This window comes from Coturnix japonica, unplaced genomic scaffold (assembly GCF_054131305.1).
Source record: "Coturnix japonica strain WE unplaced genomic scaffold, WE-NBRP24 Scf062, whole genome shotgun sequence".
Taxonomy (NCBI): Eukaryota; Metazoa; Chordata; class Aves; order Galliformes; family Phasianidae; genus Coturnix; species Coturnix japonica.
The window spans coordinates 896,484-909,191 of NW_028188965.1; the positions used below are offsets into that span (position 1 = coordinate 896,484).

The window sequence follows — 12,708 nt, forward strand, 5'->3', positions numbered from 1 at the left end:
TGGCTGTTCCCAATCCCTGTCTGTTCTTCAGGCACCTGGAGGTGCCCCTATGGGGAGCAGAGGGAATGTCAGGGTAGAAACACTGTGTTTATGAGGGATCCTGACTCATTGGTCACCCATCAGCCTCCACTCAGTGTCTCAGTCCTCTCAGCCGGGCAATAAATGAGTTATTACCTGCCTCATAGAGCCCATATGAGCTTGAGCACTGCAGTTCCTTTCTGTGCACTTCTCAGTAACTGTGGTATAATTAAGAGATACTTATCAAGAATCATGAGTCAAACAGAACGTGCCAAGTCCCGGGAACAGCATCCAAATGGAAGGGATGTTTAGTCAATAAATAATTTAATCCTCGTTCCTGCAGTGTGTTTCATTTACAAGGGGAACATTCGTAACCCTATAAAAGGTCTCCGTCCCTTTGCCTCTCACAATCTGCACCCCTGGTCTGCGTCTGCCTTCCCTCATCACTTGGGTAAGGCAGCTCGGAGAAGCTGGGATGGGTTTGGGGTGGTTGGGATGCAGTGGGCACACGAGAGCCTTCCTTTGGACTGCACTTAACCAGGGGCTAAGCAGAGAGGAAGCTACTGGGGAATGAGGGTGTGGGGTTTCCAGCAGTCCCATTGTGTGCTGCAGCACCTTATGGCCACTTCTGTGATGGGAGATGGAAAAAATCAGAGCAAGGTCAGGAAGAGGGTTTGGAAATATTGGGAGCTAGCAAGAATGTCTTTCAGATCTGGCTTTGATGATAAGCAGGGCTGGGCTGTGCATGGGAAGCTAAAGAAAAGGAGAGGATGCGGAAATAAAGACCTATTTGTGTTTTCCAGGTTATTCCCTACAACTCCAACATGATCTACTCCTCCGGAAGAGAGTCTTACTTCAACCTGAATTCCACCTGGTATGATCCTGCTGGGTCCTGGCTGGACACGCGGCGCACACCGTTCCGTTATGGCTATAACAACTGCTGCTCCTCGCGGTGTGATGGTGAAGGTGTGGAGGGCATGAGAGGGCACAACTACAGGCACTACGGATACCGGCAGCCCGTCTGCTCTGAGCGATGCCAAGGATACACCACGGCTGAGTCGTGCCATGGAGGTGGAGGGTCCAGCTGTGCCAGGAGACCCACCTACAGCTATGGGTCATCGGGGGGATGTCAGGGCTATGGGAGGTCGGTGTGCTCCGAGAGGTGCCAGGGGTCCTCGGGTTCGTGCCATGGAGGTGGTGGATCCAGCTGTGTCAGGAGGCCTACCTATAGCTATGGGTCAACTGGAGGATGCCAGGGCTATGGGAGATCTGTGTGCTCTGAGAGGTGCCAGGGGTCCTCTGGTTCATGCCAGGGAGGTGGTGGATCCAGCTGTGTAAGGAGGCCTACCTATAGCTATGGGTCAACTGGAGGATGCCATGGGAGGTCAGTGTGCTCCGAGCGATGCCAGGGGTCCTCAGGAGGGGGATGCCACAGCTCAGGGCAGCAGCCACAATGCAGTGAGCCAGTGCAGAGCATCCCACAGTGCTGCCCCATGCCAGCCCCAGTGCAGCAAGTGCCCACAGCCAAGTGCATCCCACAGTGCTGCCCCATGCCAGCCCAAGTGCAGCAAGTGCCCACGGCCAAGTGCATCCCCCGCCAGCAGCAGCAGCAGGTCTGCAAGGTGCCAGCCAGGAAGATAAAGTAAGTGATGCAAAGAGTGGGGATGAGTGAGAAACTTCTCCTAGTGTTGCCCTGATGTTCCACGTCCTCAGGGATTTCCACTCATCCCGTCATGTTGCTTGTGATGTGATTTGAAGATGTAACCCACTGTCTCAGTGTGCGATGCCAAGTGCTCTTCCTTGTCTCTGTGAGTCACGTAACACTGCAACACCCTCGTGCTGTGATTGATTCACCTCCCATTGTTCTTTCACGTCAAGTCCAGAGACAATAAAAAATACATCTCATGACCAACTCGTGTCAATGCTTTCTACTCTTTGAATCATCTCTCTGTGTCTTTAAACTGCTTCTGCCCCTTCTTGTGGTAGGAGCTGAAGTCTTCAGCATCCTAACTCTCTCCTTGGCTTGGAGATTCCTGGTCAGTCCCTCCTGGTGCCAAGTTGTTCCTATCCAGGCACTGCTTCCTACTGAGAGGGAGCCAGCGCCTTTTGTTGTGTGCTCTGTGCAACCCAGCAATTAAATACTAATATACTAATATTAAAGCAAACCACACAGACTTCATCAGGGAGGTAAAAATGAAAAGTTCTTCTTGACACATCATCTCATTCCCTGAGAGAGCAGCGGGTACTTTGTGATTTACATCACCAAGCCTCCAAAATCAGCCCTCAGGAAAAGACCAGGAAAAGAATTGGGAGCAAGGGCAGAGCTAGAGGGGATGCTGAAGGAGATGGAGCCTTTGTCCTGGGGAAGAAATGGAGACCACCTGGCCAGGAACATGAGTTAAAGGAGGCTTTGAATTACAGCAGCAAGGGGAAATTGGATCTCTGTAGCAGGGCAGAAGACCCTGAGGTCCATGTAGGGCTGTTGGGGTGAGGAGGAGATTTCTGGGAGGATCCTTGCAACACAGCAGGGATGTGTCGGTGACTCACAGCTCTGCATCTCACGAGGCTCCAGGTGGCTCCTATGGGATTCCAGGTGGCTCCAAGTGGCTCCCAGGAGACTCCAGGTATCTCCATGTGGCTCCTAGAGGACTCCAGGTGGCTCCAGATGGCTTTCAAGAGACTCCAGGTGGCCTCAGGTGGCTCCTAGAGGATGCCAGGTGGCTCTAGGTGGCTCTAGGTGGCTCCTTGCACCTCATCCAACCCAGAGCTTCCATCCTCCATGGTCCCCAGCCCGGGCCTCCTGCCTGGCCCAGCTTGCAGGATGTGACACAGCACAGAACCAGCTGTTCAGCAGCTGTAATGTGGAGATTTCCCTGCAGCACGACATGGGGAGGAAAAGAAGTCAATACAGGTGCCCCTTCCTGGGCATTTATGCACACGTGGAGCTCTTAACATGCAGCCTTCCTCACTGGGCTCTTCCTCATGTGAATATGATGCTGGGACACCTTACAGAGCTCACAGTCCCTAAACCAAGCACTGCTCTATGGACTGCAGTCACAGCATCCAAATCCACTTCTGCATCCCACTGGAGCTGCTGGGAAAGGATAAAGAGGGCTGGAGGATTCCTCCCTCCAAGCCAAAAATCAGTGAGAAATTCGGAGGTTTTGTGCTTCATTCATCACCTTCATCATCAGAAAACCAAGAACTGAAATACAGCCATACATAAACCACCCAGAAACCATGATCCAAACCCAGCTCCTGAGACTTGTATTAAGACAATTGCAATTACTTTCATTTAAAAAAGAGCAATAAATTATGCATGGAAACAACCTCTAGACAACACCAAGGGACTCAGGGAATCCTCTCCCAAAACCCAGGTGCTGTGCCCATGATACCCATGTAGGTGGCAGACACCCACCATAGGGTCAGGACTATGGGTCTCCAATGTGTGAGCATCCTCCCTGCTGTGCTCTATCGTGGAGAGAAGTGATAAACATGTTTGTCACCATCGGGGTGATCTGGTGTGTAATTAGTGCCCCATTGTGAATGCTAGTTTCACAAGAATCCTCATTCTTCTGCTGTTTGTGAAATATCTCCAGACAGCTTCCGATCTGCTCAGGGATCTTTGTAATGTGGTGATTCAGCTCCATGGGTCAGGGATGAATCTCCTGAGCTCTATTTCGTTTCAGTTCAAGCTGTGCTATTATTAATATCACAGTGGCCTCTAGAGTCCTGGTTGGGATAAGGCCTGGTGCTCTCCGTAAGCAGAAAGGCACTTTCCTCCCCAAAGCAGAGCCCCAAATGGGCAGTGACAAGAATCCCCATTGCACGTGGGGATGGAGGACAGAGGGAACAGCCCAGAAATGTCACAACACTTTTCTTCCCTCTTTTTAGTTCAGTTAAAGGTGAAGAAAGGATGCTGCTATCGATACTGCTGCTATAGATACTGGGAATGAGCATTGCAGGGATGGGATGGATGCCTGATACTCCTGTCTGGATGCTCTCTGTCTCCTATAGGGTTTTCAATTAGGTTATAGGGCTTTCAGTTCCCTCTGTTTAGGTTAAAGGTTCTCTTTCAGGACAGAAGGACTGAGTTAGAAATATCACAACACTCCTTTCAGTGCTTCTTCATCGTTTTACTCAGAAATACCTTTCTCTGACCCCATGCCCCAGTTGAATTCCTATTGCCTGCATGCCCCACTCCCATCACTCCAACTGCATCCAGTTTGCCTCAAAGCCTCCCAACCCAAAGCCCCAAATCTCAGGGATGGGTTTCAACCCCATAGGCCTCTCCATTCCTTTCATATCCCATCAGGGCTGGCCCTGCTGCCCCAGAGTCACTCCAGGATGTTCTCATTGACAGGACATCTCCGCGTTCACCTCCCATGGTGTGCTCATACCTGCATCCCTAATTCCCTTTGCCTCCTTCGCCCACTCACAACCTACATCATTTTTTCTTCGGCTGCTGAAACACGCTCATTTTTTTTCCTACACATCACCATGGAGCCCTTTACTGATTTTCAGGCCCCTTTTTATTCACTGCATTCCTTGGCAGCCCAGAGGATCCCATACCCAACAACCCACCCCATTTCCCTCATTCCTCTGTGTTCACATTTCTAGCTCTGCATTAGGCGGATACTTTAGGAGAATGCAACAAGCCCATCCAGAACCTCCCATCCCTGTGCACGAACACTAGGCGTGGAGGGCAATTAGCATTTTTATGGAGTAACACAAGGAATGGTGATCCCAAAGACAGGATATCGATCCATTCGTGACACCGTGAGTCAAAACAGGAGAGGAAAAACTCCAATTAACAAAGCGCCCGCGGTGGTGAACCATTGAGTTTCCCCAACAGGAGCTTGCCTTGTTTTGGGAGGAAAAACTCCCTATAAAAGACCTCATAACCATTTCTCTTCATTCCCTCATCTTCACATCTCCTCTTGAGCTCCCACTGAACAGAGTAAGTCCGGATCCTCGTAATGCTGTGCTTTACGTGCTCTCCAGCTTTGTCCCTATCTCAGATTCTTGGTCTTCTCTCGCGCCTCTCATCTCCACTGCTCTCTCTGGATCCATTTGTTTATTCCTTGTGGCTTCCTTATCTTCTCCTGTATGTAAATAATAGAGAGAAGCGAGGAAAACTCAGAACTCACTGCTTCAAACTTCTGATGGCGAGACTCTTCCAGCCAAGCTCTAGATCCTGTCTGGCCATCACTTCTCATTCATCCCTGAGTGCTTTAACATCTACCTTCTGTCTTTGCCAAGAAAGATTTGCTCTAAAGAGGGCACAGAGTGCAACGAGCACTACTGATTTCAATCCATATTCCAAGAAACAGGCCTGCAATGAGCGTCTTTTCTTGCTCCATAATCTTGCCTTTGGAAGACTCAATGGTGTTGGTCTTTCCTTCAGGTCTGTGAAGATGTGCTCCCGCCAGGACAAGGATCAATGCCACCGGCAGGAGCAGTCCTCATGCCACAGCAGTGAGGGGTGTGGAGGGGGCAGCGGGGGCTCCGGCTGCCTTGGGAGCAGTGGATCCAGGTGCCATAGCAGCAGTGGTGGGCTTGGATGCCATAGGAGCAGTGGATCCGGATGCCATAGGAGCAGTGGATCCGGATGCCATGGGAGCAGTGGATCTGGATGCCATGGGAGCAGTGGATCCGGATGCCATGGGAGCAGTGGGTCCGGATGCCATGGGAGCAGTGAATCTGGATGCCAGGGGAGCAGCGGGGGATCCTGCCATGGAAAGCCACAAGATTGCCAGCAGCAAATTTATCAAGTATCCTCAAATATGAAGTGAGCAGGATGTTACCTGCTGTTCCTCACAAGTTCAGGAATCCTTGTGGGTCTTATAGAACATAATTTCTCTTCCCTCCCCCCATGGCCAGTCTTGAATCTCTTATGGGTTTATCTATGGGCACCAGAAATGTACTGCACGTGTTCACGCTGGTGTAGTGTTCTTTCTATCCAACTCTGACAATAAATGAGCCATTGCAATTCGCAGCACATGAGACTTTTGTGTTCATGATTTTTCTTTCACATCATGGCACCACAGGGCACCATTAGCACTGAGCTGCGGGGTAGGCACTGCCCTCCTCTCCTTCGGGATCTCCTAATGAAATAAGGAAGAATGGACATGTATAAATGCCATCTGGCTCACACAGCCCCTCCCCAGGTCACCTCCCCACTGAGCTGCAGACCCCAAATCTCCCATTGAGACTCCATTGGCTGTGACACTCAAGCCTTTGGGACCCCCTCCATGGTCACAGCATCCCTCTAAGGCCACAATGGGGGTTGAAATCCCTCCTTCCAATGCCAAACTCCTAAGCAGCCCCTCCAGAACCCCTCTGAGCAGTGCTTGGAGAGCCCAGGGCTGGCCCAGGGGCGTTGAGCGACGCCGGCGGTACGCGATGAACTGATAAATTCATTCTCAGCAGGTAATTAAACCAAATTGTGTAATTTATTGGTCTGCTGTTGCCGTTCGTGACACAAATGGTTGTTGCCCTGATAAGATGACTCCCACGTGTGTCACGGTGCTCACACACATCCCCCGTTGGTGCAGGGGCACGATGGTGGTTGGAAGAGCCACTGCTGCCAGTTCTGCCTTCAGCCCAACTGCAGCCCCATTCCCATGAGGTGGATATGAACAGAACCTGGAGGTGCTCAGGGCTGCTGACCCCCAACAGCCTCAGATAGACAGAGATGGGAGAAGCTGAGCACAGCACGATGCCCACAGCCACAAATTGCATTGAATGCGCCTTTTCATCTTTCTCAGGGAGAATATTTATTATACTTCTGCTTCTGATGAGACAACAGAATGTAAATTAAAAAAAGAAGGCATCCAACCTGAGTACGGTTTGCCCTGACATCGTTTTAGCTCGTAATAGCAATTAAGCATTACAAAAGAAGCATTTGGGTTGCGTGCCTGATTCATGAACGCAGCCCTGCCCTCCGCCTTCCTAAAAACCCCCCCACGTTTCAGCATCCATGAATGTGTCAGAGGTTTTCTGGTGCTGGAAATCACTCAGGACCTCAAAACCAAAGGTTTAGGCAGCAGGTCCCCCTTACAGAAGCTGGCATCAGCCTGGAGGGGAACTTCCATGAAGTATTATGATCTTGTTGGTGGTTCCATGCTTTCTGAGCACTTTTAGATTGGCAGAACCTGAGCAATTCCTTCTTCCTGCTGCCTGCTTGCAATATTGCTTTTAGTCTTCCTATATAACAACCAAAATACCCCCTGTTACAGAAAGGACAACATGAGATCTGTGGTGTGAGGCACAGCCCCAACGCCCAGCAGAGGTGTAGGGAAGGTGCGAGGAGTATCTCAGACCATGGCTTGCAATTAGCCCTGGTGCCTGGCCTCAAGGCTCCTGTGGGTCCATGCATCTGTCTGAACAACCCTTGGGTTTGTTGCCAAATTACAGGATAATTGGGGAGCGGAGAAAAAAGCTCCAGAAATAATGTTGTTACAGGTTTAGGGAAAGTCCCAAAGGGCAGCACCCATCGGTGCTCTACTCATGGCCTCCAACAGCCACCGACACCACCACCCCACCATCAGGCATGGGCCAAAAGTCAACCATACTGAATCACCTTCCAAAAATAGGAACCAAACTGGATTCCTAATTCCTGTTTTCATCCTTCTCACGGCAACAGAGAACTTTTTGACCACACAAAACTCCATAGGAGCTGCCCTTTCTCTTTCTCCCCACCCGTGTCCCATCTCAGGTGACTTTAGTAGAAGGGAGCCGACAGTGGCTGTACTCAAACCTCTGTTTGGGTAGTGCTGTCTGCAGTACAGAAGGTGGCCCTGGACACATTGTGGGTCTATGGGCATGGAGAGCACCTCGAAACCTTTCCAAAGCCATGTGCGATGACTCTGTGATTATTCCCCTACTAAAGGTGGAGCTCTCTCCAGTTTTAATGAACACCAAAACACGTTGTGGAAATCAGGGCCACCCACACTCCCCAATGGGGCTCAGCACGGGCAGGGTTGGCAATTAAACAACTGTGCAGCACAGGAATGAACCAATGTGGAGAGGCAATACCCAATGCAGCCATGGTGAGTCATACAGCAGGCCAAAGAATAGGGAGGCCAAAAAAAAAACAAGATCTTTGATGAATGAAATAAGCAGATAGGAGTTCTGCAATGGGGAGGTGTTGCTATTCTGGAGTAGGCAAAGGGTATAAAAAGCACTGAGGTCCCAGAGAGCCTCATCATCTCCACATCCCTTCACTGCAGAGCAACGCGGTAAGAACAGCGGTGCTGCAGAGCTCAGGGCAGCACCCAAACCCTGCTGGGAGGTGGAAGGGCTGGGAGATGGCTGAGCCCTGTAGCATGCCCTATGGGTGCTCCTGATGGGGAGATGGGGCGAGGAGGGAGCATAGGGCTTGGGAAGGGGGATGCTGCAGGAGAGCAGAGTGTGGAGGAGGGGAGAGGTGCTGGGAATTGCTCTGCAGATTGGTGGTGGGCTAAGAGGGGCTCAGTGAGCTCACTTAGTAGGGCAGGCTGATGGCTTTGAGGATCCTGAAGGTCTTTTCCAAACCTGCTGTCTTACGGCTCTGTGATTCTGAGGTTGAAAGGCCGTGGGAGCTGGGAGTGGGGAATAAATTTAACTTCCAGATTCCTCTTCTATGGAAAGGCAGAAGCAGGATGTACTGACAGCCCTTCTCTCCCATAGGACACCCAGCATTCAGCCATGTGCTCCCGTCAGGACAAGGATCAGTGCCACTCACAGGAGCGTTACACCCGACAGAGCAGCGGCTGTCACAGCTCTGGTGGTGGCTGTCACAGCTCTGGTGGTAGCAGTGGTGGATGTCACAGCTCCGGTGGAGGTGGAGGATGTCACAGCTCCGGTGGAGGTGGAGGATGTCACAGCTCCAGTGGAGGTGGTGGCTGTCACAGCTCTGGTAGCAGCGGTGGCTGTCACAGCTCCGGTGGCTCCAGCTGCCATGGGAAGCCTCAAGTCCAGTACCACTACCCTCAACAACAGCAGCAGCAGCAGCAGGTCCACCAGCTGCCCTCGCAGAAGATGAAGTGATGGAGCACAGAACAGCTCCCCACATTGCACTGCACACCCCAGTGCACCCTTATGAGACCCCTCTGCTTGCCCTCACCCCCAAGGGGCACCACTGCTGCTCCCCTGCTGCTGCTCCATGGGGCTATTTGCTGTCTGGGTGCTGGCAGCACAATAAAGCATGATGTGTCTTAGAGCTCTGCTGTCTCCGTGTCTCCTTAAGCTCCCCATCCTCATTTTTCTCATTCACACTGAAGAGATTCGGATGGTGTTGGGTCTATGGAGTTGGTAGCTTCATTTATCTCTACTAATAATGCTGATGCATCTCCCTGAGCACTCACAATGTGGTGGTGTTGCTGCTGGAAAGGCAGGGAGGCACCAAAGAAGGGGTTCCACAACTGGGAACTGGGAGATGGGAGATGGGAGCTGGAAGATTGGAGGTGGGAGATGGGACTGGGATATGGAAGCTGGGAATTGGGAGATGGGAGCTGGAAGATGGGAGATGGGAGATGGAAGCTGCTGGGAGCTGGAACTGGGACTGGGAGTGCCCACCCAGAGCTCTATGAGCCCTATGAGAGGCTGAATGAGGAGCTAGGAGTGCAGCCATAACCCACAGCCACTCCCATACACCCAGGACTAGCAGCAATGGCCCAAAACCCCAAGAAAACCACACAAGTGTTGGCCAGCCTTATGTTCTGACATTTCTTTCCTTTATCTCTTGAATTTTTTGGCTTTTAATGTTGTTTTCTTTCCTACAACCACAATAAAATTAAAGAATCGGAGGTGTCTTTGCTTCCACGTCGCTGTCATTTCTGCCCTTAACTAAAAGGAGGGAGAGGCCAACGACAGCAAGGAAAACATGGGCTGTTATGAAACCTTATGCACGGTTATGCTGAACGCCTTCGCGTGTCCTTTCTCACTGCATGAATGACATCACCACCCAAAAAGCAATAAACTTTCCTGCACGGTACATCACCCCTGACCTGGACAAGATGAGCCTGTCACGAAACACCCACTGGAATAGACAGAAACAGGTTGCACAAGGCTCAAACAATGCAAAGAAATGCATTTGTTCTCAGGTTACAGTCACCAAGCATCAATTGGGGTGGTGCTCAGGTGCACAGGAGCCCCTCAGTGCTCTGACAGCTGCATGGATCTACCTGCAGGTCTCAGTGGTGCCCGCCCAGCTTGCTGCTAATTGCTCCTGCCAGCAGTTTCAATGTGAATCTGGTTGAGTTCAGTGTTGAGCAGCAATGGAAGCACCCACCAACCACATTTCACACTCTGAGCTCTGCTGCCCTCCCATCCTCTAACCCCTGGTATAAGGAACAGCACTGGGTTGAATATCACCCATTGGATGCCTTTGCTCACACCCTACAGACCATCATTGCTATGGTGGGAGCTTCACCCCTTGTCCCATTTAGTTCAGGCAGGGCCATGTGTGGGACACAGCACCCAGCAGCTCCCACCCACCAGTGGGCATCTGCCCAATGTTGGAACCACCCAGAAGCTTCCAGGAAAGAGCTCAGCATCAATACCAGAGCCCAGTGCAATGAAATGGGAACAGCTGGAGTCTTTCTGGGGAAGATATCAGCTTTCAGCTTGGACAATCCAGGGTGTTCTACCCCCTCACCTCTAAATTTATCAGTCTTTCCCATCCTTATGGTGAAGATGATGGAAATAGTGGCTCTATGTCAGATAGGAATTGGGGGCTTTGCTTTGAGACCCCTGATGTACAGCTGCAATGACAGCAAGGCTTCTGGAAGCTCAGTGCCTTTGGGGGAAACTCATACTCTGTAGCTCAGGGAGAAAAGCTCAAAGACCACTGATAAACTCACTCTAATATCTCTAGAGGAATCCCAGGAGGTTTTAAGGAAGGAATAAGGTTTAAGGAAGATCTTTTTCACCCTGAAGCAGTGTGATCCTGGACCAGGATGCTCATGGATGTCCATGTCATTGGATGGGCCCAAAGTCTGGTGGGATGAGGCTTTGATCAGCCTTACCAGGGGGGTACACCCACAGCACAGCATTGGGCTGTGTGGTCATTGAGGGTCCCTTTCAACCCAAATCATCCCATAGTTGTGTGTAGCAGATTTGTTCGGATCAAACACCCAATGGAGTTGGGCTCAAGCTTCCCAATAGAGAAGAGTGAGCAGCTCCACACTCATTTGTGCCTGGATTAGTTCTAGATGTATCCAGGGCCACCTCAATAGCAGGGATTAGACTCTGAGAGTGGATCCTCGTGGGACAGGGCTATAATTATGCTTAGATTTGATTTACAAAACAAACCCCAAATAGATGAGCCCTTGGAAAACCAAGCACCCACAGGTTTCCCTATTAGGAACAGGTGAGGCTGCCAATTAGATACTTATGTGGCACAGGAAACAGATAAAAAAAAAATGGAATGATATCAATCTCTAATGAGTCAGATGAGAGATGTAAACAGAGGGCGGTTTGATGAGGATTGGGTATGAAATTAATAGATGGCAGTGACAGAGAGCTGGCTCATTTCCGGGCAGAGGGATGTGGGACCTCTATAAAACAGCCCATGTTCTGGAGATTGTCATTTCCCTCCTCTCGCCTTCTTCTCGAGCTTGGGTAAGTCTAGCAGTATGGGTTTAGCTTGTCTGGGGATGTATCTTGCATGAAGTGACATGGAGCATGGGTTGAAGGCAAACATTGGATGCTCTGGGATGGCAGAGTGAAAGGGAGGAGGTGGTACCCAGCTGATGCTCTGTGGGTGGATGTGAGGCACCGTGATGGACCTCCAAAGGGATCCAGAACCCTGGGTAGTGTTGGTGCTTTGGGGCTTTGAACAGGGTGGGCACAGGGAGCTGTAGGGTGATGGGACACACAGCAGCCCCTTGACAGCCCTTCTCTCCCATAGGACACCCAGCACTCAGCCATGTGCTCCCGTCAGGACAAGGATCAGTGCCACTCACAGGAGCGTTACACCCGGCAGAGCAGCGGCTGTCACAGCTCCGGTGGTGGATGTCACAGCTCTGGTGGTAGCAGTGGTGGCTGTCACAGCTCTGGTGGCAGCAGTGGTGGATGTCACAGCTCCGGTGGAGGTGGTGGCTGTCACAGCTCTGGTAGCAGCGGTGGCTGTCACAGCTCCGGTGGCTCCAGCTGCCATGGGAAGCCTCAGATCCAATACCACTACCCCCAGCAGCAGCAGCAGCAGCAGCAGGTCCACCAGCTGCCCTCGCAGAAGATGAAGTGATGGAGCACAGAAAGAGCTCTGCACACTCCAAGGCAGCCTGATGAGACCCCTCTGCGTGCCCCCACCCCATGAGGGACATCACTGCTGCTGCTCCATAGAGCTGTGCACTATCTGGGTGCCAGCAGCACAATAAAGCATGATGTGTCTTAGAGCTCTGATGTCTCTGTGTCTCCTTAACCTCTCCCCATCCTCATTTCCCATGTGTGTTCATGCCATGCATGCGCTGCCTTTCTCTCTTTCAGCCCTTGTGATACCAGCTGCAATCAATGTGGACCATCCTTGGGTTCTCTTAGCTCTGTCCTCCTCCCCTAATGGGTCCCAAGTGATGGAGAAAACCCCAAAACCCCTCCACATCCCATTGATTGCCCTGCATCCCAAGGCCCCATAGGGCTTTGTGTTGCTACCCCATCCCCACTGGGCTGCCCCACCTCCATGGTGTTTGCACTGCAGTGTTGAGT

General features: G+C 51.4%; 3 protein-coding genes across 3 annotated transcripts; all 3 read left to right on the forward strand.

Annotated features, from left to right (window-relative positions):
* Positions 1-833: 833 nt before the first annotated feature.
* LOC107324405 (uncharacterized) lies at positions 834-2,000 on the forward strand. Its single transcript, XM_085533680.1, has one exon. The coding sequence runs from the start codon at positions 843-845 to the stop codon at positions 1,662-1,664; it is 822 nt and encodes a 273-aa protein (XP_085389806.1). The 5' UTR covers positions 834-842; the 3' UTR covers positions 1,665-2,000.
* Positions 2,001-4,850: 2,850 nt separating this feature from the next.
* On the forward strand, positions 4,851-6,013 carry LOC116654401 (uncharacterized). Its single transcript, XM_085533681.1, has 2 exons — positions 4,851-4,978; positions 5,426-6,013. Exon 2 carries the CDS (start codon positions 5,436-5,438, stop codon positions 5,811-5,813), a length of 378 nt encoding a protein of 125 aa, XP_085389807.1. The 5' UTR covers positions 4,851-4,978; positions 5,426-5,435; the 3' UTR covers positions 5,814-6,013.
* Positions 6,014-11,546: 5,533 nt separating this feature from the next.
* LOC116654409 (uncharacterized) lies at positions 11,547-12,399 on the forward strand. The gene is made up of 2 exons (XM_032449217.2): positions 11,547-11,625; positions 11,915-12,399. The coding sequence occupies exons 1-2, from the start codon at positions 11,551-11,553 to the stop codon at positions 12,248-12,250; spliced, it is 411 nt and encodes a 136-aa protein (XP_032305108.2). The 5' UTR covers positions 11,547-11,550; the 3' UTR covers positions 12,251-12,399.
* The last annotated feature ends 309 nt before the right edge of the window (positions 12,400-12,708 follow it).

Bases quoted from the DNA above. Each gene is read 5' to 3' on its own strand.
- LOC107324405 (XM_085533680.1), top strand. From the start codon at position 843: ATGATCTACTCCTCCGGAAGAGAGTCTTACTTCAACCTGAATTCCACC.
- LOC116654401 (XM_085533681.1), top strand. From the start codon at position 5,436: ATGTGCTCCCGCCAGGACAAGGATCAATGCCACCGGCAGGAGCAGTCC.
- LOC116654409 (XM_032449217.2), top strand. From the start codon at position 11,551: ATGTGGGACCTCTATAAAACAGCCCATGTTCTGGAGATTGTCATTTCC. The intron at 11,626-11,914 runs GTAAGTCTAGCA...TCTCTCCCATAG, and splicing joins CGCCTTCTTCTCGAGCTTGG to GACACCCAGCACTCAGCCAT.